This window comes from Neolamprologus brichardi, chromosome 14 (assembly GCF_056152115.1).
Source record: "Neolamprologus brichardi isolate AB-2024 chromosome 14, ASM5615211v1, whole genome shotgun sequence".
Classification (NCBI taxonomy): domain Eukaryota; kingdom Metazoa; phylum Chordata; class Actinopteri; order Cichliformes; family Cichlidae; genus Neolamprologus; species Neolamprologus brichardi.
Genome location: NC_142117.1, coordinates 14,503,659 through 14,528,739, shown reverse-complemented (window position 1 = coordinate 14,528,739; position 25,081 = coordinate 14,503,659). Strand labels below are relative to the sequence as shown.

The 25,081-nt window shown below is 40.3% G+C and overlaps 1 protein-coding gene across 1 annotated transcript in view; it reads right to left on the bottom strand.

Annotated features, from left to right (window-relative positions):
- Positions 1 to 25,081, bottom strand: part of si (sucrase-isomaltase) — a 63,058-nt gene that overhangs the window by 30,661 nt on the left and 7,316 nt on the right. The window contains exons 5-19 of the mRNA XM_087851497.1: positions 23,644 to 23,753; positions 22,930 to 23,075; positions 16,764 to 16,935; positions 16,300 to 16,399; positions 15,517 to 15,629; positions 15,268 to 15,393; positions 13,180 to 13,311; positions 12,806 to 12,925; positions 9,626 to 9,739; positions 9,341 to 9,425; positions 8,260 to 8,377; positions 5,583 to 5,754; positions 4,326 to 4,442; positions 2,879 to 3,033; positions 1,411 to 1,495 (exon numbers count right to left, since the gene is read on the bottom strand). Coding sequence (XP_087707623.1) covers positions 1,411 to 1,495; positions 2,879 to 3,033; positions 4,326 to 4,442; positions 5,583 to 5,754; positions 8,260 to 8,377; positions 9,341 to 9,425; positions 9,626 to 9,739; positions 12,806 to 12,925; positions 13,180 to 13,311; positions 15,268 to 15,393; positions 15,517 to 15,629; positions 16,300 to 16,399; positions 16,764 to 16,935; positions 22,930 to 23,075; positions 23,644 to 23,753 — 1,865 coding nt within the window. The remainder of the gene's footprint in view (positions 1 to 1,410; positions 1,496 to 2,878; positions 3,034 to 4,325; positions 4,443 to 5,582; positions 5,755 to 8,259; positions 8,378 to 9,340; positions 9,426 to 9,625; positions 9,740 to 12,805; positions 12,926 to 13,179; positions 13,312 to 15,267; positions 15,394 to 15,516; positions 15,630 to 16,299; positions 16,400 to 16,763; positions 16,936 to 22,929; positions 23,076 to 23,643; positions 23,754 to 25,081) is intronic.

Below are 25,081 nucleotides of genomic sequence, written 5' to 3'. Positions count from 1 at the left end.
GAACCAGGCCTCCAAAATCAGTGTGCGACCTCCCAAATGCTCTTCTGGAATAATGGTAAGCTCTCAAACCTTGTGGAAAGCCACCCCAGAAGAGTTGAAGCTGTTATAGCTGCAAAGGGTGGGCCGACATCATATTAAACCCTATGGATTAAGATGCGACATCACTCAAATTCATATACGTGTGAAGCCAGATAAGCAAATACGTTTGTGTATAGAGTGCACGTTTAAACGCGTGACCTCTATAGGTCAGGCTCTGGAAGATGACCCTATTTACCCAAAGTAAGCCTGCAGTTCTTCCCAATGCCACCTACAGACAAAGACAACATTGTAAAGCAAATGTTTAATCCAACTCCTGAATAACTTTACCTACTGTAAATTTATTCAAGGGCATGTCTTCACCATCACAAGCAAGGTCATATTTTCCCCTCCTTGGAGGACTTCTAAACATTTCTCTCTGTTCAATTATCAGGGCACTTTGATGGAAAGCACATTGCTTTTAAAGAGAAGGGAAATGAGCAGTGAGTCATAATTGATGCCCCAACACACCCACTGATAATGGATGTCTTTTTATCCTATCCTGTTTCCAACTGCACAACAGCAGTTGAATTGTGTCTCTGGCTGTGAAGGCATCCCAAATAGGTGCATTTGTCTTGGTTCACAAAAATAACATCCTGCACAGTTGCCTCATGCTTCTTCCTTTCCTTTCCCTATACTCTGTAAGACGTAAACTCTAAAGCATCACAAAGCACCCCCCCCCACACACACACACACACACACACACACTTCTTGTATTAGAAACTTTTTCACAATTACACTGATTGAAGTTACTTCATCCTCAGCCCGACAATGAATCCAATTCGCTTTCCACTATTCTGTAATTCACGAGAGGCCGCACTAAATTGCTTATTATTCAGGCCACTTTGACATGACCGCAATCACTGCATATGCACACATACATATGTGCCTACAGGCACACACATTTACATATGCAGGCAGCTGCACGCATGCACACACACACACACACCAAAACCCAAGCGCACAGACACACACACACACTGAAACAAACACAAGAGTACACACTCTATCTACACTTCTAATCTGCTCGTAATGAGGTCAGTGCTCTCATTAGAGCTCAGAGAAAAGAGGGAGGATATGGAAGAGAGAAGAAAGAGGGATGAGAGTAGGGGAGGGCAACAAAGAAAATCCCATGTCATGTTTTCCCAGTGGAGGTCACGCTGTGTGCGTGTGTGTGACTGTGTGAGTGAGTAGCTGTTCAGCTGCAAGACATGTTTCTCCATTTTCTATGTACATTTCTTTAAGTAATGTGTATGATGTCATTTTGACCAAAGTATCTTCATATGTATATCTATTCTGTTTCTGATATGTCTCTCTCTCTGTGTTTTAACTTACTGGATCCAATACAGGTGTGATGAGCAGGTATTTTCCCCAGAGGAACTGGCGATCTACTGTCCAGGTTTCACTGTCAGAATAGAACCTTGGGCAAGGAAGAATATATATTAAATTAGGCATCGTCATTATGCTGTGTCCAGCCAAAATGTAATTAAACTACAGTCTGTACATTTTATTTTCCAGTATTTTTTTTTTAGAAAAGTTTTAGGATGTCTATGCTTTGTTACAATTCTAAACTTTATATTAACATTAAATTAATGTTCACCCTTTGAGTTTTCTAATTTATTAGTTCATGTCTTACTAGATCACATTTTCCATGTTTTACCCTGGCTGGCTCATTTAAGCTGTGTGGCTGCTAATCTCCAGTCGGTTTCTTGCTGTTGAACTCTACAAGTAGCTCGTAGAGTCGTGCATATACTTTGCAACTTGTCACTTGGATACCATTATGTTTTGTTAATGCCCTTGGTGTCTTTTTGAATGGTGAAAGCGATAAACAGTTGTACTGCAACACGGTCCTCGTGCTTCTCGCGATCTGTTTATCATGTGGTTTGCTAGTTGTCTGATTGCCAAAACATTTAATTTTTCTTGTGCTTTTAAAAATAAAACCACTCAAACAGGAGTGTATTCACTCGATTTGGAATTGCTGTCTTGCCAAGGTCTTAGTTTCTGTTGGCATGTTGTCCTTTCATTCATTGCCAGTGACATCACTTTTTAGTTTATAGGCCAGGGTTGCCAGGTTTCAGCTACCAGCTTTCAGGCACTTGGAACAGAGCTTTTCACTATGTAAAATTGCTCATTTTCTTTCTTTAGAAAAAAAAGGAAATCAAGTATTTGTATTTGTGGACAGAGTTACGGTATAGTAGCATCAGGTTGTTTGGATAACCAGGGAGTTATCCAAACAACATGATGCTAGTCTTCTCTTTGCTCCTAGATAACACCTTCAGAGGTACTGTGACATCAACCTTGCAGATGATAATGTCACACTCCTCTGTGGCATCAGAATGATGGTAGTGACCAAGACAAATGCCCTATTGTTGATTAAATTACTTTGCTTGTATGCAACTAGCACAGTGCCCACCGTCACAGGAATCACAGGGACATCAACAATTGTAGATGTCACCATCGTTGGAGGTTGATTTATCAACTATGTTGTGTTATCTGGTCATTAGGAGGTCACAGCAGTGTAACATCATCTGTGATCTGTCAGATGATGCCAAAGTGACCTAGCTGAGATGAAAAGACAACCACTCCTCAGGACGCCCCGATTTAGCACTGCACTTACTGAGGTCTCCAGCAATACACAGTATGAAGTACATGAGAAATACTTTTGGAAGATTTAAGGTTTTGGTGGTTAGGAATAGGAATTTGTGAGGTATGTCCACAAGTGAGTTGAAGCAACTGCAGTTTGTTTGTGTCTCTGTTTGAATTGGTAGCATAATGACTTAACTCAATAGTAGATGGGACTTACTCATGCAGAACAGGACGTACAACAGTCTCTCCTGCAGTGTGGGCTTTGTAGAATAGCGTGTAGAGGTAAGGCAGAAGTGTATAACGTATGTTCAGGTAATGTTTGGAACTCCGGACCAGTGCTGAGTCAGCACCATATACAGCTGGATCCTGAGGCTGGGGATAGAAAGATGGAGTAAAGGGATGGGGTTAATGAACAAGAAATAATAGAGAAAATAAAACACATATTTGTCCATTTGTGAATATGTTTGAGCAAGAGATGGAAAGAAAATCACTGAAATTAGAGGAAGTGAGTGACGATAAAGCAGTAATATGGAGGGATGAGAAAGTGGAAAATTACCATGAGCAAATACACATTAACCTTATTCATAATGAATAACCACAAAATTACCTTTACATTGGAGCAATCTAAAAGTACAGTTTATAAAGACAAAGAGCAAAAGAAAAAAATAAATGAAAAAGTGAGAGAAAGAAATAGAGGTATGATGTTAATTTGATGACAGTGGTAAGTGTGGTAAGTGTGAGGGTGATTAGCTGCTTACAGGCCGTGGTCCTCTCATCTGGCTAATCATTTATGCCTCCAGCAACTCTGACAGTCTGATGAAAACTCATTTGTGTCTGTGTGTGTGTTTGGACTATCTGTATGGGATGTGATGAGCGCCATGATTAGGGCAAAGCAAAGGTCACACTTTAGCTGTCTTGTTTAGTGGAAATTGTACATCAGATTCATCATCATCGTGTCCCTGTCTTCAAGCAAGTACTATCACCAACCCCTACCCCAAACGGAAAATGTTGTGGGAGCATCAGTTTTCACGCGATTCAATAGTGTAGAATGATTTTTCCCATAAGCCATTTGTGTTCATCTATATAAATAGCTCAGTGGCAATATAAGCACTCTTCTAGGCTCAGCAGGCGCCTTCCCTGTGTTTCTCAGTGACATTAAGCCACTGATCTGACCTGTGACATTTAACGTTTTAGCCTGCTTGTTAAATATAAACATAATTTTTACTCTTTTAATATTACCACCTGTTGAAAATCATTGTCACTGAAAATGAATACTGACTCTCTTCTTGAAGAGCGATTCTCCAGTCAGAAAGTTAAGAAAGCCAGTCTGATGTGGAGAATCCACCATATTACAATAACTTTATGTATATCAATATCAATTCCTTTAAATTTCATTGCACCATTGAGATTGTGAGTAATATTTTATTTCAGACTCAAATGTTGTGTTTTTCAGCAGCTTGCATCCTCAGTGTTAAACACAGATTCAGCTGTACTTGCACCAGTGAGGTGATAATCTCCACGGCTACAAAAAGTTTTTAACTGCTCGGATTTCATAGCACCTATACAATGTTATGGGATGATGTGTATACCCTGCAGTACTTTACACCAAACAGCAAAGTTGTAATATATAGATTGACAATCTAATCTAATAAATCTGGGAGTACCTTGTACCCCTCAGCGTTGTGGTTCCGACTGAAGGGGTAGAAAGCCCCGACCTGCATCCAGCGACGACACAACTCCTCAGTGGAGTCATCAAAGAAACCACAGATGTCAGCTCCAATCTGAAAAACATTTACAATGACACTTAGCCAGAACCTACAGGTTCAATTCTAACAACATCCTAATATTATTATATCTCAAAAATCTAACTGGAATAGCATTTGACAAACTCTGAGAAAACTTGAACTTGAAAACAAAAGATCTCTAGATTACTAATGTTTCATTATGGCCTGGTTAAAAAATGGTCCAACTGTAAGGTTAACAAATCTTTTGTAGCACCAGTGTGATAACTGCCGTTATATTTATCTTCTAAAATGCCTCTCTTCATGTTGGCTCCATTTAGTGAGGATTTACTGGCAAACAGTAGATGTGGGTTGTAATCTTTATTTACATTAATTGCTTTCATGGAGTCCAAGAAAGAGACTTCAGTCAAAGGCCAGTCTGCAGAGACTGTTTGCTTTCTATTGTTTACTACCGGCCACATTTTACAACAGCCTCAATGGGAGGGAATCGATCCAAATCCTATTTCTCCTGCTTTCTCTCCGTCTTTCTCTCTGCGTTCGTGTGAGCGTGTGTCTACTGAGGAACCCAAAATCTGCTTGACACAGTCCCAGCAGGAGGAGTTGGCATGTATATATGACTACCTGCTGTGCACAGCTGGAGGCGTGTGCATGTGTGTGTTTGCATGTGCACTGGACTCCCTGTCGTTTTCTTACTGCTGTTTGAAACCTGCACACTAGCGATACACACAAGCAAGTACAAGGTCCACTCGGTTACTGGCTAGGAGTGTGTTTTCTGAACGTGGTGTTGTTCCAGGAAAGAAAACTGCTGTTGGTGCAGACATTTTAATGGATCTTATTCAAGACACACTTCTTCTTGTCTGCTGTTTGAAATTATGTCAGAGCATACATCCCAATGACAACTAAATCTTCTCTCAAAAGAGAGAACCATCCAAATGCCAGAAACACATGCTAACAAACAGATTAAGTTCTAAGACTGGTTCTGGAGCTTTCTGTAGAGTACAAATGATATATATATATGTATATGTATACATATACACAATATGTTTTCATTCTTCAATGCTTTGCTGAAGTGAAAATAAAAACTTGAATGGTCATATTTATTTGTCTTATCAAATGATTTTAGCTATTTTAAAAATGATATGACCATTACATGACCTTCTCTGAATGTTTGCTACTCACATAGGGTATTCCAAAGAGGCCAAACTCTAGCATGCCAGGGATAGCCCATTTTATGTCATTCCAGTTGGCACCATTGTCTCCCAGCCAGTGACCTGAATATTTTCCCACACCTGGAAAGGAGGAGCGGGTCAGCAACAGGGTACGGTTTGCTCCAAAAACACGCTGCAGAGCTCTGTGGCAGAGAATTCAACAAGAAGACAAGCAGATGATACAGGGTCATTAAGATAAAAGGACAATGGGACAAAAAAGAGAGTCAGAGAGAGCACAAGGGAGAAACAGATATCACATGCATATGCACAAACACAAATGATCAGAGAGAAAGATAGATAACGCAAGGAAGTGTAGCCAGAATTGATTTACCACTACACATTAATATTTTATTCAAACAAAATCGAAGCATTATCAATCTCCACAACAATATAAAGCCCTGATGATGTTTACAAAATGTGTCTCCTGCCAGTAATACATTTTAATTAGTAGACTAAGAAAGAAGAAAATAAATGAGTAGGAAAGCTGACAAAAGAATGATGAGCTAGCTTTAATACCAAAACAGTGAGTCAGCAAGCTTACTTCAGGGAGCTTGTATTTCATGGTCTTGAGTGGGCTGTGTCTGTGTATGTGTGTGTTACCATATATAGGCAGATTGTTTCTTTCGAGTGTAAATGTTGTTACGGGGGTAGTGATGTAACTTCGGAGAATTGACATGAGCAGAGTTTAAACATTAAATAAAAGTTATAAAACATTTGCCACACTGAGGAAAATGCATCACGTGCAAGGCTGCAAAATGGTTTTATGAGATTTTTTGTTAATGATTTTTATTGGCATTCAAATTAGCTCTTAAAGCTTATGCACTGATGAGTCAGGATACACTAGCAGAAGAATATTACAGTTTTATATTACTTTATATTACTGGCTGCATTGTTAGGAAAATTTGACATCTAGGTTTCTGATACAGATCAGCAGCAACAGTTTCCTTCACCAATATTCTGGATCCACAGTGCTGTCTTAGGTCTACAAATTGTATTAAACCAACCTGTCAAACTGTAACTTTGAATCATGTCTCTTGTAGGGATGGGTATCGTTTAGGTTTTGTCCGATACCAGTACCAAACCGGTACTTTTGAAACAGTGCCGGTGCTTAAACTGTGCTGAACCGGTGATTAAAGAATGAAGAACACAAACTTTGTCCAAAAACCTCTTATGTTCAGCTGTTTTTTTGTACAAAGATAACAATGTTAGCCTTTTCTGCAGCTATAGGGGATTTATGGTATCACTCTTGGCTGGAAGAAGTGCTTGGTGTTTGCTAGTTCACCTTACGTGCATTAATGTAATAACGTGGTTAGCCTACTCAACTTAAATTACACACGAACAACATTAAGCTACTCGCGCAGAGAAGAACGCTGCTGCCATCATCATCCGTCATCATTTCTGCTACACTGGCAGGGCTAGGGGCCAAGACTCTACTCTTCGGGTTTTTGGGGGATGTTGCTATCTCCGGGACCAATAACAGGCACCATACCCGCAGTAGATGTGCTCGATGTGAGGTCTCGCAGCAAGCTATCAAATAAGGTGCAGTTCTCGGCTTTTAAAAAAAAACGCTATATGTCGCCAGGTGTTTCATCAGATTCGAGGTGTTACCTCCTTTGAACAGTATCACCTTAAAGCACTTGTTGCAGGCTGCTGAGTTTGCATCCTTGTGAAGTACAGCCAGACTTTCGACCGCTTCACCTCGGGCATTTTTAATCTGTAGCTCTGCTCTAAAAGAACGTACGCACCTGGGCCCGCCTACTACGCTCGCAAAGGTAAAATGATTGGCTGGTATCCAAAGTGTATGACATCTCAGGAAAAAAAAGCACCGAAATAAAGCACCGAAATGTGCGCTGCTTTTCGCTCTGGTTACTACAGTTTATGTCAGAACCGGTACCCATTCCTAGTCTCTTGGTTCTTTAAATGCTGGCTGGCTAGGGAACTTTATTTTATTTTCCCCAGTGTTTTTCTGTCTGCTGAGTATCTTGTCTCTAAGAAGAACTCCCACTGCATTGCGTTGGACTGCAGGTAGTGATGGTAGGCCTTGTTCTGCTCTCTGGAGGATCAGCAATGGGCTCAGAGGCCACTGTAATAAGAAATTGCAGTAGGCCAAAAAATGGCTCATGCTGAGAACAAGGACTACTGTAGTTCAAGACAATGGAATTGGAGCTCTTCAACAGCATTCAGATAAGGAAATAAGATGGACCAATGCTAACTGGTTAGCAAGTATAAAACATTAATAATAATAAACCTGCGTATGGTGAAGCACTTCTTTATCCCTCCTCAACAGATTGCCAGCACCGACAATATATTTAATACTCCTTTCTAAGTTTGTGCACATAATGGGCCATTAAACTGTTTCAGCGCCAGACTCCAATGAGAAATTCATTCAAACACACTGGAAGCTAGACTCATTAAAACAAGTTTTCGGATTTAACACATTGAAGTCAAGTCAACTGCTCTGGACTTTAGCACAATGGGTCAGTAACATCTGATTCTACAACTCTTGATTTAGAAAATTATGTATATTACATTATTTTCACAGTGTATTTTGAGTTTCCCAGAGTCTCAATATACTGAATGGGTGGCAGAAAGTTGGCCTTCGTAGCACAACCTGAACTCTTCCTGTCATTGATTATTGATGTACTCACTTTTCACTAGCCAGCACCATAGAGTAGCCGTACAGACTGTGGACATCATAATGGTTTCCCCAAGACTGCTTGGCATCCATACACAGAGTCTTACTGTACATCAAGTTGTCGAGAATGTCTGAGGGAGAGAAAAGATAAAGGAGTGAAGAGCTGGAACAAGGGGTGAGGAGGCATGAAGAGAATACGAAAAAACAGTGATGGTGTTGCGATGAAGTAAAAGGACAGAAAGATTGAGATAGACATTGATGTATACTCCTATAGGATGTCAGAGCAATGAGGAAATGACAGAAAAGAGAGCAATGCAGGAAGATGACTAAGGAGGAGGGCAATAACAAGGATGGCATCAGGGGAGCGTGCCTTTTCCAGTTATGATCATCCTATCTGGGACACAGTCAGAATAAAAGACATGGCAGAAGAGTCATTTTCAAAATTCTTTTTAAGGGATCTACGATTCTAGATGAGTTTTCTAGAAAACCATCTAGGATACACTGTGCATGTACGATGACAATAAAGGGCTTTTCTATTATTATGTGTGCTAGTGTAGCTAATTTATCAAGTTGTGTACAATATTTGGGCGATGACCTGCATTTCTATGGTATCCTTTGTTTCTTTGTATTAAATGTATACCAGTATGACTAGTTTTCACAGAAAAGGCAGAAAATGGGGAAAAAATGAAAATCATTAAAACCTGCATCTTTTACTGACATGTGCCCATTTTCAATTAGGTAGCCACAACATAAATAAATAATTAACTTAATTAATAATAATAATACTAATAATAGATTACTAATTAAAAAATATTATAATTAATTATAACTGCAGAGTTTAGTTGCCATAGTAAATTATTTTCTACTCTTTCTTGAAATATAATTTCTATAGTTCAGGGCCTCTTCTTTGGTATTTTAGTAGGATAATATTCCGTTTGCATTTTCTTGAGTTATATTTTAAATGACTGCCCAGCTTTTTCTGGATTTCTTTTTTTTTTTTACTAAAAGCCACAATTTACAGCTATAAGAACAGCTAAGTGCGTCAAATGATTAGTATGATCATGGCTCAGAAGATAAAAAACAACATCTCTTACTTGGAATGAATGGAGGGTAGTTGAGGTTGTTTGAAGCACAGCCCTTTGCTGATCCTTGCTTGAAATTAGAGACCTCATTCATGTCCTGCAAGGACATACAGTAGATTTCAGTGAGAGGACTTTTGTTTCGTTTAAAGACGGTTATGAAGTAATTTTTTTCCATGTTTGTTAAGCTAACAAAATTCTTGTTATTAATGCTCTTTCTTGGCCCTTGGCCATTTTGACAATTTTCGGTCAGGACACAACTATTCATACCTCTGTTTTCTGTATTCAAAACTGACTTACAATCCACAGTGCATCATGTTTGACCTCCCTGTAGAATCGCTCATACTCATCCACCCACCAATCTATGCAGGCTTGGCTGGTGTAATCTGGAAATACAGCCTCTCCTGGCCACACCTTTGAGGGAGAGAATGTGAGAAAAAAAAACCCTTGACTAGTCTACATTAGTATCACTCACAGTTTTGTGTCAGTTCTGTGTAGGTGTAAGTACAATTTTTTTTTATTTATGTGCTCATTTTTTATGCACTTAACATATATGGATGTGAAACATGGCTGAAACAAAGCAGCAATTTAGTCTGCAAAATAATCTATATCAACATAACACAACATCACCAATCAACATAACAGGGCACGATCAGTCAAAATTATGAGCTCTGCAAGAAAAATATAAATGTTCCTATGTAGATGTTGCAGGACCAGTTTAGGGAAGTGGCAATGCCAGAAAATAGAGGACAGACGAAATACAGGAGAAGAGGGATTGATGAAAGAGAGAGATGGCTAAGGAGAAAAGAGATAAAGAGACAAATGAGTTAAGGAAGAGTAGAAAGGAGAGGAGAAATCGATAATGCAATAGAAATCTCCAGACGTGACTGTGTGTTAGAAGTCGTCCTTAATGACATGTATTGAGAAAAATGATTAATCCACTGAGAAAGGCAGAGTTTTTGTGCGTTTGTGTGTGTATGTTTGTGTATGTGTATGTGGCTTTATTTCTGTATGTGAACACTCTTGAAGAGCACACTAGATATTAAATCTCAAGGTTGCTCCACTCTAGCTATCTTTTACCTTTACTTCCATGGGCAATAACTTTACAACCTAGTTTTCAGCAAAGACATGAATCATACTTATGTACGCTCATGTGCTTGCAGACACGCACACAGACACACCCACACACACACACACACACACACACACACACACACACACACACACACACACACACACACACACACACACACACACACACACACACAAACACAAAGATTTATAGGCAGATGTTTTTGGCAGATGGTCAGAAATCCAAGGTCAAAGCTTATTGATAGTCCCTTGCAGATGCTTTCCCTTGCATCTTTTTTTGAGCCCTTCCTTCCTTCAAGACCAGATTTTGTCATCTCCAGCTGCGTACTAATACTGACAACAGGATAAGTAAAGTGCTGTCATTTGTAGCTGCATATCTCACTGTTTCTTTCACAGTTTTTATGGTCTTTTGTCTGTCAGTCTGTCTCTCGAAGTTGTTATCCACCTGTCTCTCTTCTCTTCTACCCCTTTCAGTCCCTCTGCCTACCTTCTTTCCAAAGTCTCTTTCTACCTCGCATATCATCTACCCCCTCCTTTTTTGTCTGTATCTGATAACCTATCTATTTTGTCTCTTCTGTCTCTTTGCTTCCTGTGCATGTCTCTGTCACCATGCCACAGTAAGACAGCCAGTCTGTTTCCCTTTACATTTTCATCTAATCCATTATTTGTGTTTCTCTGTCTGTCTGCACATACCCCTTTCTCTGTGCATGTTTCTGTCAACAGTTAAACCTTCCTTTAAATCCACATAGGTTTCTTTTAGCTCTCCCCACTGCCCTTTATTTTAACTCTCATCTATCTTTACTTTTGTGGTATGAACAGAAATGTCCAATTGTTTGAATGAGGTCCTGCTATGATTTTACACAGGCACTCCAACATTGGTGCCACCAGGAAAAGCTTTTATCTACATATTTCTCAGCAATTATTATCTATTTTAAAAGCAGAATATATAGCAGGTCTGTTTCAGTGCCTACCTGATTACAGAGGCAGCAACAGCAGAGGTTGTTGGCAGAGACACTTGAATGTTCACAATGAGAATACATAGAACTGCATATGTAAATAAACTGCACAAGTATGGCCACACTTGTGTGCAGAAACAAACCACAAATTACAAAAAAGTTTTTTTAACCCACACAGCTGGATGCACATAAATGAACGCAGGGACTATGGGTCTTTTCTTTCTACCTTTCTCTGTCTTTCTCGCCATTACACATTCACACACAGGCCTACACACACACACGCACAGACCCATGGCTAATGTGTGATGTGGTGATGCAGAACTTTTTAAGATTAAGCACTAATGCAGAATCAATGCATATGTTTGACCTGTTATAAACAGGATGAAAAAACTATTAACAGTGGGGCAGGGTCTCGCTATGTGCATAATCAAAAGCAACACTAAAGAAAGTACTGAGCAAGACATTTTACTCCGCACTTCCACTCTCGTTTTTAAAAAATGTTCTCAGCGGGGGAAAAGGATCTCTCAATGAATATATTTATGTTCTATGATTGTTCTATGGAAAATTATTTTCCACGAGAACAAAGCTGTGACCTTGCATCAAATATCAGATTGTGTCAGTAATATATGCAGTCCTGTAAAGAGCTATGCGTGCTATTATTGCTTCAATAGAAATTAAGAGGATAAGTAGCAGGAAGGAGCTACTAGTCAACAGAGCTACAAACTATAGATGAAGTAAAGATATTTGTACTGCTTACATTTTCAAAAAAGATTCATAACCTCTTGGGGAGGTATCGATTATTTTGCATCATTGCGTGCCTTACAGGAATTAAACCAGACTGAATCTATATAGTGGGAACCATACCACACACAATCCTACTGGTATATCTACCGGTGCTTATATTTAGTTTTTCACATGGCTGCATAAAGTCCTTTAATTTTTACAACTGTTTTAAATTGTTCATAAAAGTTTATATAGTAAAATAAAAGTTTATATAGTTATAGTTCACATAGTTTTGTTAACTTTATTGTTAGTTAACCCTTTATGAGTCCCCCAAGGTTAAATAAATAACAGACTATGATGAGTCATTTGGATGCCAGCCAAACTGTTTGACTGTCTGATTTAATCAAAATCTGTTGTGCTTTTTTATGTTTTGGGTTAAGCAGCTGAAAGGTTTGAAAGGCTTTAGCTTAAAAAGCCAAATTTGATAACTGAAAGAATATGCTAATAACCTCTAATTTCATAAGCCTTAAAAGTAGCGGACTCTAAACTGTTTGAAAATAGTTCCCATTCATTCCTGTGTTTAATTTTGATTGAAAGCACAGTTGAAGTTTCAAAGTTAATTAAGTAATTTTCTTTTTAAGTGAGTTTCCTCTTGTTTGTTGTGTGCATGTAATTATTTAAATTAGGTTTGTGCACAAATGTGGCTCACCTCTCCTATTAGAGGAGTCACTCCATCTGATTCAGTGACCCAAGCATTTTTTGCAGTTCCACGGTCATAGGACTCGTACGGAGCATCCCCAACCCTCTTACTGGTGGCTATTGCTGGATCCTGTCATAATAATATAAGTTGAAAACAAATCAGTAAATACATAAAAATTACACAGCACCATTGGCATGAGTTTGAATTGTTATTTGTTGTATCTGATGTTACAAAGATTGTGTACTGTATTATTGTATCATCACACATTATATACAGAACTCACATCACAAAATTGCTTGTAATACAAGAATAAGTTCATGTAGTAATATTTGTTAACATGTCCATTACACAAATTATTTTGTGAACAGCAAAGTATTTCTTACCAGGATGAGGATATATTTCTGCCCCTTCTCATGGAGGTATTCAGCAAACTGTGGAAGTTCTGCAAACCTCACCTTGTCATAGGTGAAATCCTTTTTATCTTCCATGTAATCTATGTCAGTATATTGAATGTCCTGCATAGGGTAAAGAAAAATGCTGCATTGGTATGTGATGTGCATGCATTTTTTACTTCAGAAATTATATAGGCTAGCATAGCCAAAATCTTTGTGTTTCAAAAAAAGCTTTTCTATATGCATTAACCCTTGTGAGTTAATTTCAAATGAGTTTTAGAAATGGGCATTAGATATTCAAAGCTTCTTTTGAAATACAAAACTTTTGGCATGGCTTCTATTTATTAAAATTAAATTTGCATCTTGGATTGCAGTGTAATAGATTCCAATTTCTCATAATGCCTCCTAAATGTACCCACTCATTTCTTTTTGTGCTTAATTTTGGCACATCTGCTAAAAAGAATCATCATTTTCAGCATTACTTAAATGTGTCTTTCACACTGTATATTTTCATCTTAACATAGCTAGCAAAAGAAATATTGAACATTTGCATAGAGTCTTACTAACAGAAAGACCTCCGATGGACTTTTGGAGACCTAATGTGAGTGCAAACAACTTTGGTAATGTGCTGCTAAACCTTGGGACGACAATAGCAATGTTAACACAGTCGTCCTTTTTTGCCAGGGTGTGACTTTATGCTTGCTCTCTGTCTGTTGCCTGCCAAAATCTACTTCATATCGATGGAGCAGATGGTTTGGAAGGCTCTGCCAGATCCTTCCTCTAATGGTAATCAGCTCCAGACATATTAGGGAGAATGTGATAATACCCTCTGTGGTCTATCTAATGGTTATCAAACATGTCCCTGAGTACAGCCGGAGAGAAAGCAGCTGCATCCTAATGTCTTTGGATATGAAAAAAGAGATTGGAGATTATAAGAGTGAAATATTGAGATGGGTTGGAAATTTGTTTGCATTTGAACGTCAGATAAAACAGAGTTCAAATGACATCCTCGACTGTTGCCATCACTGCTGAGTTGTGATAGAGTTAAAATGTTTTATTGGGACACATAAAGAACATGGATAGGAGTCTACCTTAGTAATTAAAGACAAAAATGTACAGCATTGCAAAAGACTCGGTATCGAAAAGACTCTTAGCAGTTACCTCTCATGGCTCGACAAAGATAAGCAGTAGGGCTCATTCCAAAGAAAATGTCAACTAGAATTGATATTTACCAAATGTCTCAGAAAGGAATAGGCACTGGAGTCGTTTTAGCATTCAGTTCAGCGTGAATGAGATAATGAAAGGAAGTTGATCGATTGATCTTTGATCACCACTAACATTCAGTGACGTATGAAAAATAGTGATCCCCGGATTGAACCTATATAGCCCAGCAGACTCGCCATTATTTGACAGAAAGCTGGATTACCCTGTGTAAGCTAAAGGCCATCCCTATCATTCTGTCTGTCTGCCGAATTCCTGTTTCCACCTTCGTATCACGTCTCCACAGATAGTGTAGTGGTTAAGGCTCTTGCCTCCGGAACCACACAGTGGTGCATGAGTGCTTCAAATTTAACAAGGGGTGCACAAGGTGAAGTATTGATTCCCCACATTCCCCGACCTCTGAAAGCTTTACAATTGTGGTAGTAGTCAAAGGAATCCCTCTCTATAAAAACCACGCATTGCCACTACATTTCACACTCTTGAGTTTTAAAATGCATGTTTTCTAAGAAGAAACAAAGAACTAGGAAGAAGTAAAAGGCCAGGTGATGTTAGTGACACCAAGTCACATGTTTTCCATTTCTAGAATGTTCATCATGACCACATGGTCAGTAACAGTGGTATGTAAATGGACCCTACATTTATTACATACAATGCATGATATTGTGATATAATGGAGGTAAAATATGTAAGCAAAGTCAACATTTTATCAAAATATTATAAGGACAAAATCACAGATGTTTATGGGGGCGGCAGTAGCTCTGACAGCAATTTTAGATAGTCTGAAGAAAATGTTTTTTCTAAAATATGCATGTTATGAAAGACAAATAAGGAATAAAAACCAAGCAGACAGAATCTTACATATGGAAGATCCACAGCACGGTTCCTCTCCACTGTTTCCTTGACTATACTGAGGTTGCCATAGTTCCACCGAGAAAGCTGGAATCCCAGTGACCAGTAGGCAGGAATGACAGGCTTGCCAATGAGCTGAATAGCACGATTGGAAATACTTTTAATGCAATTACCACGTCAAGGCAACACAAAACCCACCTCACCCAACAGTATTAACCAGAAAACCTGCCAGACATATTTCTGAATTTAGAAAGTCACCTTGAGGAATTCATGCACCACTTGTTCTGGTGTGTCACCAAAGAAAATGTAGAAGTCAAGCACCCCTCCAATTGTCCTGTAGGTCACAGCTGGGGCGGGCTGCAGTGTCACATCTGGTGAAAACAAAGAGACAAAACGTATCAGTATTATGTTTAAAAATAAATTACAACCCCAAATTGATTGTAAACCATTGTGTACGACCGGTCCTCTGTTTTGATAAAACAACTTTTTTGTTGTTTTAATTCTTCAGAGAATTATTACTTTAGACCTAAACACAATTGTATAAGGAAGACGTATCAGTCAATTCCTATGGAAATCAATATATTAAAAAAAAAAACTTACATGAAGCAACTGTAAGCATAAGCGACAGAAACATGTCAGTGGGAATCACTAATGCTTTCAGTCATCTCCTTCTCAGAATAAAACAGTCATGAAATATTCTCTTTGATTTGTCAGCACAATTCTTTGATTGATGCAACAGTAGCTCCTTTTGTGTTGGGGGATGAGGATTAACTGGTGGTTCATATGCCCTTGAACCATTTAGAGATGATTTTCTTGTCCCGATGTTACATGTATCAGTGTAAACATACGGTATGTTTGTACTTTTTTGGCAGTATGTATGAGAGTGCTTGTGCACATACATTCTGTAGTTTTTAAACACAGTGCTGCTCAAATGTTTTTTTATGTGTATGCGTGCATTTGTTTGCATGCTCAAACCCATGTGTATTTGCTTTTATCCAAGTACCAACAAGTGTTCTTGCATTTGTGTTAGCGTAACTTTACCCATAGCATTGCTGTTCAGGAGAAAGACCCCAAATGACTTCCCACTATTATCTTCCAGACAGAGGAAAAAGGGATAGTGTCCATAGAGGTTATGTGTTCCCTGTAGAGAAGAAAGGAGGAGACAAATGAATATAGGGCATTGGTGTCTTGTGAGACCACCATGTGGGAGACTTACTGAAACTGAGGGGGTGCCTACACGGCATAATCAGCTTACAAGGCATTCAATTATAAGCCTTTTGCAAAGGCAAATGCACATGTAAGACACACATGTAAACATGCCACACACGCACAACTAAGCAGGCCTGATTTGAGCAGGCCTTATTTTAAGCACATATGTCTCTTTGTGTTTGTGTGTGTGTTTGTGTGTGTGTGTGTGTGTGTGCGTGTGTGTGTGTGTGTGTGTGTGTGTGTGTGTGTGTGTGTGCGTGTGTGTGTGTGTGTGTGTGTGTGCTCGGTGTCTTTACCCCATTAGGAAAAGCATCTCTTGTGAAAATTGGCCAGGTTCTCCAGTTTGTGTCATGGCGATATTGCCTATGGACATGCTCCCCCAGGCCATAAATATTATGCGATGGGAGCTTAGCAGACAGCTGTATGTACTGGTCTTCAAACACAATTGGAGCCATTCTAGTGTCAAACCTGAATGTCAAACCAGAAAAAAAGTGAAGTTAAGTAGGAAGTGAAGAGACACACTGAGAGCAGATAAGAGCGAATATGTGTGAGACACAAAAATAAAGAAAATGAGCATGAGATGGAGCAAGAAGAGAGTGGGAATGAGACAGAGACTGTTACGTCCCCACATGAAAGCTAGGCGAAGAGGGAGGGGGACAGTAACAGTTGGATCCGGGTTGAAATGAGGAAGGATGCCAGGCAGAGGTGTTTAACACAAAATAAATCTTTATTATAATTAATTAACCCAATAATCATATAAGCAGTAACAACAGAAAGAGACAGCAATGCTGCTTTAATGACAAATCAGACAGGCCAACCCAAAGAGATGGTGACCGCTTCAACTAAGAAAACAACTATAAGGCTTCAATAGAAAAAGACAGCAACGCTGCTTTTACCAATAACCAGACAGGCCAAACCAAGAAATGGAGGCCGTCATTTAAGCAAAACCACTGCCCAGTTGAGTTACTCACAAAAAGCCACGCACGGTGGGGCTGGTCACACACACTCTCTCACACACTCTCTCACACACTCTCTCACACACTCTCTCTCTCTCTCTCTCTCTCTCTCTCTCTCTCTCTCACTCACACTCTCTCTCTCACACACACACACTCACACACACACACACACACACACACACACACACACACACACACACACACAGCAGGCCTTTTCCACACCTGGACCAGACTCACTGCTCTCCTCCAGCCTATATCACCTCTGGAGGGTAATTGGTGGTAAACGAGGGCAGATGAGCAGCAGGTGTGCTCTAAAGGAGAAGGCAGGGGCAGAGAGAGATAAGGGGAGGGGCAAGAAAGAAGGAGGAGGAGAGGACAACACCATGCCCCCCCCCCCCCCCCCCCCCATTACATTCACACTATACAAAACACAGAGCAAACGCATCACTATGCGCTGCGCGAGAGTGCATCAGCCACCAGATTCTCAGTCCTTTTCTTGTGTTGGATAACCAAATCATAATCCTGCACCAGCAATGCCCAGCGCATTAGTCGCTGGTTGTGGTTGTACATACGTTGGAGGAATGTAAGGGGATTGTGATCTGTATACACCGTTACTGGAAAGGGGCTAGAGCCCACATACACAGTGAAGTGCTGCAAGGCCATCAGCAGCGCTAGAGCGTCTTTTTCTATGGTGGAATAGTTTAGCTGATGGCGCTTGAACTTTACAGAATAGTAGCAGACTGGGTGACACACACCCTCTGTGTCATCCTGTAACAGCACCACACCAGCTCCGGTGGCACTGGCGTCAACTTCCAGTTTGAAAAGCTGAGAGAAGTTGGGGGCTGCCAGAACCGGGGCGCTGCAAAGGAGAGATTTTGCAGACTCAAATGCATGCTGGCATTCCCCTGACCACTCATAAGGGATTTTGGGGCTACATAGCTTTGTCAAAGGGGCCACAACTACCGCAAAGTTCTTACAAAAACAGCAATAGTATCCACTCATGCCCAGGAACCGCTTTAGCTCCTGCCTAGTTGCTGGGGCCGGGTAGCTGAGGACAGCCTCGACTTTTGCCTCTACCGGGCAAACCTGCCCGAAACCCAGTGACAGGTATTACAATACCTTGCAACATCTGCCTTCATTGCCGGCCAGAAGAAGGGCTGCAGAATATGGTCATACGTTTTATTTATCCCCAAATGTCCTGACCATGAATGACCATGGGCTAATTGTAGCACATGCTGACACAAACTAGCCGGGACCACTATCTGTTGGACTACACTCCAGTCCTCCCCTGGCTTTGAGGTCCACCTGCGGATTAACAATCCATCACAAACCAAAAACGTCTGCTTCCTGTCTCCTGTCGGACTATCACTCTCATCTACGGTGGCAAAACATTTGGCTAATGACGGGTCCTCTTTCTGAGCAATCATAAGGGCCTCCTGCATGAGGAGAGGGGGAGCTGCAGGTTCAGGAGCAGGCTCAGCTACCTCTTGAGCCAGTTCCTTGGCATCAGGACCCGCCTCCTCCTCGGAGGGCATCACATCCTTTTCCAAAATAGAGCCAACCACTGACTCTGACTAGTCAACCACTTACCACTTCACAATAACGTCAGTGCCACTGGCAGTCTTTTCATCAAAGGCAAGTGCACTGGCCAGTATGAGGGACTGTGAGCCACCTGTGTCATGTAAGATGGTCACAGTACGCTCATCTTCAGGCTCACCAGAGAGCGACACCGCTCCTTTAAAAATGAAGGGTTTAAAACATTCATTAGGAGTCTCAGTGCTAAGGGGTCTGTTAACAGGAGAAGTGATTTTAACCAGCCCCATCCCTATTGGCTTACTTGGTGTTGAGGCTGGCTGTCTTCGCCTGTAGGCCTCGCAGTCCGCTATTAAATGGCCAGATTTAAAACAGTAAAAACATTTCTGGTCTGACCTGGGACGAGGCACAGGTACCTCTCCCCTTGTGTCTTGCTCACCACTAGCACCGCTAGCCTTCGCTAGGGTGTCGCGTCGCTCATGCTTAGCGACACTGGCTTTATGGACGAGTGCAAACTCGTCAGCCAGTGTCGCGGCCTGCTGCAACGTGGAGACCTTCTGTTCGCTCAGATGTACTGCCATCCGCTCGGAGATGCAGTTTTTAAATTCCTTAATGAGAATTAACTCCCGTACCGAAACTAGGTCACCATCGGTCAAAGAGGACACTCTTTTCCCTCGCAAAATCCAGGAAGGATTGACGCTGCACCTTTTTCAACCCCCGAAATCGCTGCCTATAAGCCTCGGGGACTAGTTCGTAGGCTAACAGGATAGCACTTTTCAGTTTGTCATAATCCAAACTGCACTCAGCGGACAACGAGGAACAAACTTCCTGTGCCTTGCCCACCAGCTTTCACTGCAGCAGGATGGCCCACACATCCCGCGGCCAAAGCAAGGCTGTCACTATCCGTTCAAATGATTCAAAGTAAACCTCCACCTCAGTGTCACGAAACACAGGGACCAGATGACTATTCCTGCCTACATCAAACTGTACCTCTGTCTGTGACAGCGAGGCTGCCACAGATGGGGAGGAGGCCTGCTGGAGTTCCAGCTGTCGCAGCTTGACTTTAGTCTCCACCTCCACCTTCTTCAGCTCGACCTCCCTAGCACTAGCCAGCTCCGCCTCCAAACGCCTAAGCTCTAACTCCTTTTTCAGCTGGAACTCTCTCTCACGCTCCTCCTTTTCCAGTTGGAGACGAGCCAGACGGACTTTGAGCCTAGCATCCTGCTTAGAACCCTCCGATGACTGGGTGGAGTGCGGATCAAAATGGGGGAGTGTCATTGGCCCACAGGTGCAGACACTGGCGGTTCTATGACCTGGCTTGGAACATGAGGCGCTGTACTTGGTCCAGCCGGACTGGGTGTGCTCGGGGGTTCTTGCATTACAACCACCCCCTTCTCCAACAGCCCAGACACCAGAGCGGCCTTCAGCTCCGCTTTGCGTAGACCAGTGGAGACACTGATCCCGTAATATGCTGCCACCTCATGCAGATCCCTCTTCCTACAAACATCCAGCAGGGCAAGCGACGGCTTTGCCATAAATCCAGCAATATCAAAAGTGGCCATGAAACTCAAAACGGCCCGCAAAACACAAGCTAACCACTCAAGGGCCACACAACACCTTCACTACACAACCAAAAACAGGCGAAATAAAATGTGTTGTATCAAGACAACCATTAACTAAAATTTTACCAACCCTCTCCCCAGTCCTGCCCACACAGAGTCTAGCCTCGTCTAGCTTCTGGAGCTTCTGGAGCAGAGACATTTTGACAAATTGAGTTGCAGAAAAAAAAAAACAGCGAGTAGACAGGCCATCCCATTGAGCTCTAATAAGCCCTTTGGGTAGCATTTCTGTAGTCTTCAAAACAAGACATACACTGGTTACTGAAAGACCGAGCCTGCAGCTGTCAGATATTACAAGTAAAGGTTTTAAATGCAGTAAATATATGATAGTATTTTCCTTTAACATCTTCATTTAACATCTTAACCCTAATTCTGTTCAAAAAGATCATTTTCACATGACAGGCACACAGGCTTAATAGAATGATTATGAGCAACATTGTCCATTTATCTATATAGTAAATAAATAACAGATCTGGGTGGAATTTAATGCCATAATAAATACCTGTGGTAACCTGCTGCAATTTTTATGATTTAAAAGTAAATATGTAAATATTGTTATCACTGTATTTTATGGACTTTTTACAGTTCATGGCCTGCTTATTCTCATGTTCTTATCAAACTATAATTACATTATAACAATTTAGATCTTGGTAAACATTCCATGTGCTTAAAAATCCCACAATGGTAGTCTCTGTAGCTATGCTTCACCCACAGTGCCAAAAAGGATCAGTTTGGTTGCTAAATCACAAATAATCTTCATCTGCTTATTTTAAAATTTATCTTGAAAATCCTTTTAAAGGCTTGTGACTAAAAGTTGTGTGCAGTGTTGAGAAAGATAAATGCAATTTTTATAAGCAGGTCAAACCAACAGCTTTCATTTTATGTAACTGTGACTTTAACTTTAATTGTCTTTCATTATTTCTTTTTTGTAAGTAAAGAGTGTTGAAGAAAATAATTAACTGACTCTTTTTTTTCTTATAGAACCATAACTCAACAATGAAAGAAAGCCAATAAAAGACAAAACACTAAAAGCAAAGGATTAGATAAAATGACTGTTGTACATGTTTTGTCATTTTGAAATGTGTTGGCATGTCTGAGCAATATGAATTCTCTATTGGCAGTGTAACTTTTGTTTCACCACTTTCTGCCAAGAGCAAAGATCAACTACAGGAGTGTAAACTATCATTATCAGTATTTTAGAGAACGGAGATTATTCTAAGTATTGAACATTTGCAATCAACCAAAGAAATCCCCGTACACTGTAAAGAGTTTGAATCAGAAAAAAATGGACCTCCTATTTTTTTCATGAAATAACTGTGGACCTCTGTCTACAAGCTATTTTTTATACCAATGGAATTCATCAAAAATAAATATATTTTCCTACATTGAATGAAATGATAAAAACCTCCTTTTAACCTTTCCCCACCAATGATAATAATAATTAGTTTTTTATCAAACAACTGCACAAAGAGCGCATTGACTGGCGCCTGGTTGTAAATTTCCTTATCGTTACATCCAGGAAGACTGATAAGCCGCAGTGATACCTATATCGATGACATCCACACAATTTGCACCCCTACTATAAATTAAACATTTTCAAATGTTGCTTTGGCTTTCACTTTTCCTGTAAATAAATCCACATTTACCTAGTAGGGAAATTTGTCATGCACCATAAAAGCCAATAATGATGTACAAAACACCATTAGCACTAATGTATGCAATTGTTGTTTTGCTCTATTTATCTGTGTTTGTGTGTTCTGTGGAGGAGTTTGTCACTGCAATGTCACACAGGGCCAACAAAGCATGCACTGAATCAACACGAAAATAATGACTTATTGTTTGAGAAACTGTCTTGTAACATAGAATGGTGTCACCTGCCAGTTTTGCATGACAGTGAGTTGGTGTGCTGCTGAGACCAACTTTGTGGCTTTCTTACACATCTGCTTCAAGTGATACACATAACCTGTGGTTCCGAATTTCCAGTGTCAAATCTCTAAGGGGACAGTTCTGATAAGTAATAATTGTAATTCTAAATAAATATTTAATAACTCAATTTATCTTATATTAAAATTTCAGTACCATGGCATCTTAGCATTATTATGAAAAATCTCCTCCACACTACGCAATCCCCTGCTACTATACATGCTTTAACTCAGAAATGCCCTTATCCCTCTTTACTAGCGCAACCATAGTATATAAAAATGTATAAAGTACATAAGAAATTATAATAACAATTACCTCTATGTAAATCGTGTTTTTTAATGAATACACACAGTTTGCATAGTCTGATATCTTTTGTATATCCAATCTGAAACAGCAAATATACATGGTATATACACACAATGAGTACTTACACAACATTTTGGTTCTCCTCTCTGCGTACAGTAAGGCCAAAGGGTTTCTGTGTGATCTGCAGTGTGTTGTTGATGGGACTGGATGGTGTAGGGTTGAAGATGTGCTCATGGGGGACTTCAAACCTCTTATTGTTGGGATCATAAATCTGAGGGAAAGGAAACAGTCATTTTAGGCAGTGAGACAGAACTCTCGCTGTCTCAGTTATACTCAGATGTGTATATTTCTATTCTTCTTTCTCAACAGCTTTTATGGTAAATGGTAAATGGCCTGTATTTGTATAGCACTTTACTTAGTCCCTAAGGACCCCAAAGCACTTTACACTACATTCAGTCATCCACCCATTCACACACACATTCACACACTGGTGATGGCAAACTTCATTGTAGCCACAGCTGCCCTGGGGCGCACTGACAGAGGTGAGGCTGCCGGACACTGGCGCCACCGGGCCCTCTGACCACCACCAGTAGGCAACGGGTGAAGTGTCTTGCCCAAGGACACAACAACCGAGACTGTCCAAGCCGGGGCTCGAACCGGCAACCTTCCGATTACAAGATGAACTGCCAACTCTTGAGCCACGATCTTTTATATTAAAGATACTTTGATTAAACTGCTTCTGAAATGAATAGTGTATCTCATAATTTCTTACTTTGCTGTAAAATCTGGCTCTGCAAACATGTACAAGAATATAAAGCCAGAATGGTGTCAATGTTCACCTTAAATCTGAGTCGATTCTTTGTCTGCATTTCTGCGTCAATTGCCAGTTCTTTTATGTGTTGACCAAATAGAGATGGAGATTCCATTCTTGTCAGTTTTGCCTTTATAGCTGCAAAAATAAACAGATGACAGTAAGATGGCAAGAAGTTTAATATGTCATCCACATAATACAAAATATTTACATAATGTAGAAATCAGTTACATAAGAAACATAAGTTTAAAAATGAAAACAAACAACAATTCAGTTTTGTTATATTTTATTATAAAGAGAAACTGTGTGAGCAAACATTTGTCAGGGTCAGTCGTTCAATTCAGGTGTAGCACCACATTAAAATCCTCAAGTGAACTTAGACTGGACTTTATTTAAACAATATGTATTGCCAACTTCTTTTACCTCCATGATAAAAGGTTACAGAGTACTTAGTTGGCTCTGTTGTACTAATTTGCATAGTATCCTTAAGCAATACCTTTGCCAAATGGATGTCAAAATGTTTGATGACATTTTAAATTAGATATGGATAAAAATTCAATTCAATTCAATTTTATTTATATAGCGCCAAATCACAACAAAAGTCGCCTCAAGGCGCTTCATAGATACAGAGAAAAACCCAACAATCATATGACCCCCTATGAGCAAGCACTTTGGCGACAGTGGGAAGGAAAAACTCCCTTTTAACAGGAAGAAACCTCCGGCAGAACCAGGCTCAGGGAGGGGCGGCCATCTGCTGCGACCGGTTGGGGTGAGAGAAGGAAGACAGGATAAAAGACATGTTGTGGAAGAGAGACAGAGGTTGATAACAGATATGATTCAATGCAGAGAAGTCTATTAATGCATAGTGAGTGAGAAAGGTGTCTGGAAAGGAAAAACTCAATGCATCATGGGAATCCCCCAGCAGCCTACGTCTATTGCAGCATAACTAAGGGAGGATTCAGGGTCACCTGGTCCAGCCCTAACTATATGCTTTAGCAAAAAGGAAAGTTTTAAGCCTAATCTTAAAAGTAGAGATAGTGTCTGTCTCCCGAATCCAAACTGGAAGCTGGTTCCACAGAAGAGGGGCCTGAAAACTGAAGGCTCTCCCTCCCATTCTACTTTTAAATACTCTAGGAACAACAAGTAGGCCTGCAGAGCGAGAGCGAAGTGCTCTAATAGGGTGATATGGTACTACAAGGTCATTAAGATAAGATGGGGCCTGATTATTTAAGACCTTGTATGTGAGGAGCAGGATTTTGAATTCAATTCTGGATTTAACAGGAAGCCAATGAAGGGAAGCCAAAACAGGAGAAATATGCTCTCTCTTTCTAGTCCCTGTCAGTACTCTTGCTGCAGCATTTTGGATTAGCTGAAGGCTTTTCAGTGAGTTTTTTGGACATCCTGATAATAATGAATTGCAGTAGTCCAGCCTGGAAGTAATAAATGCATGAACTAGATTTTCAGCT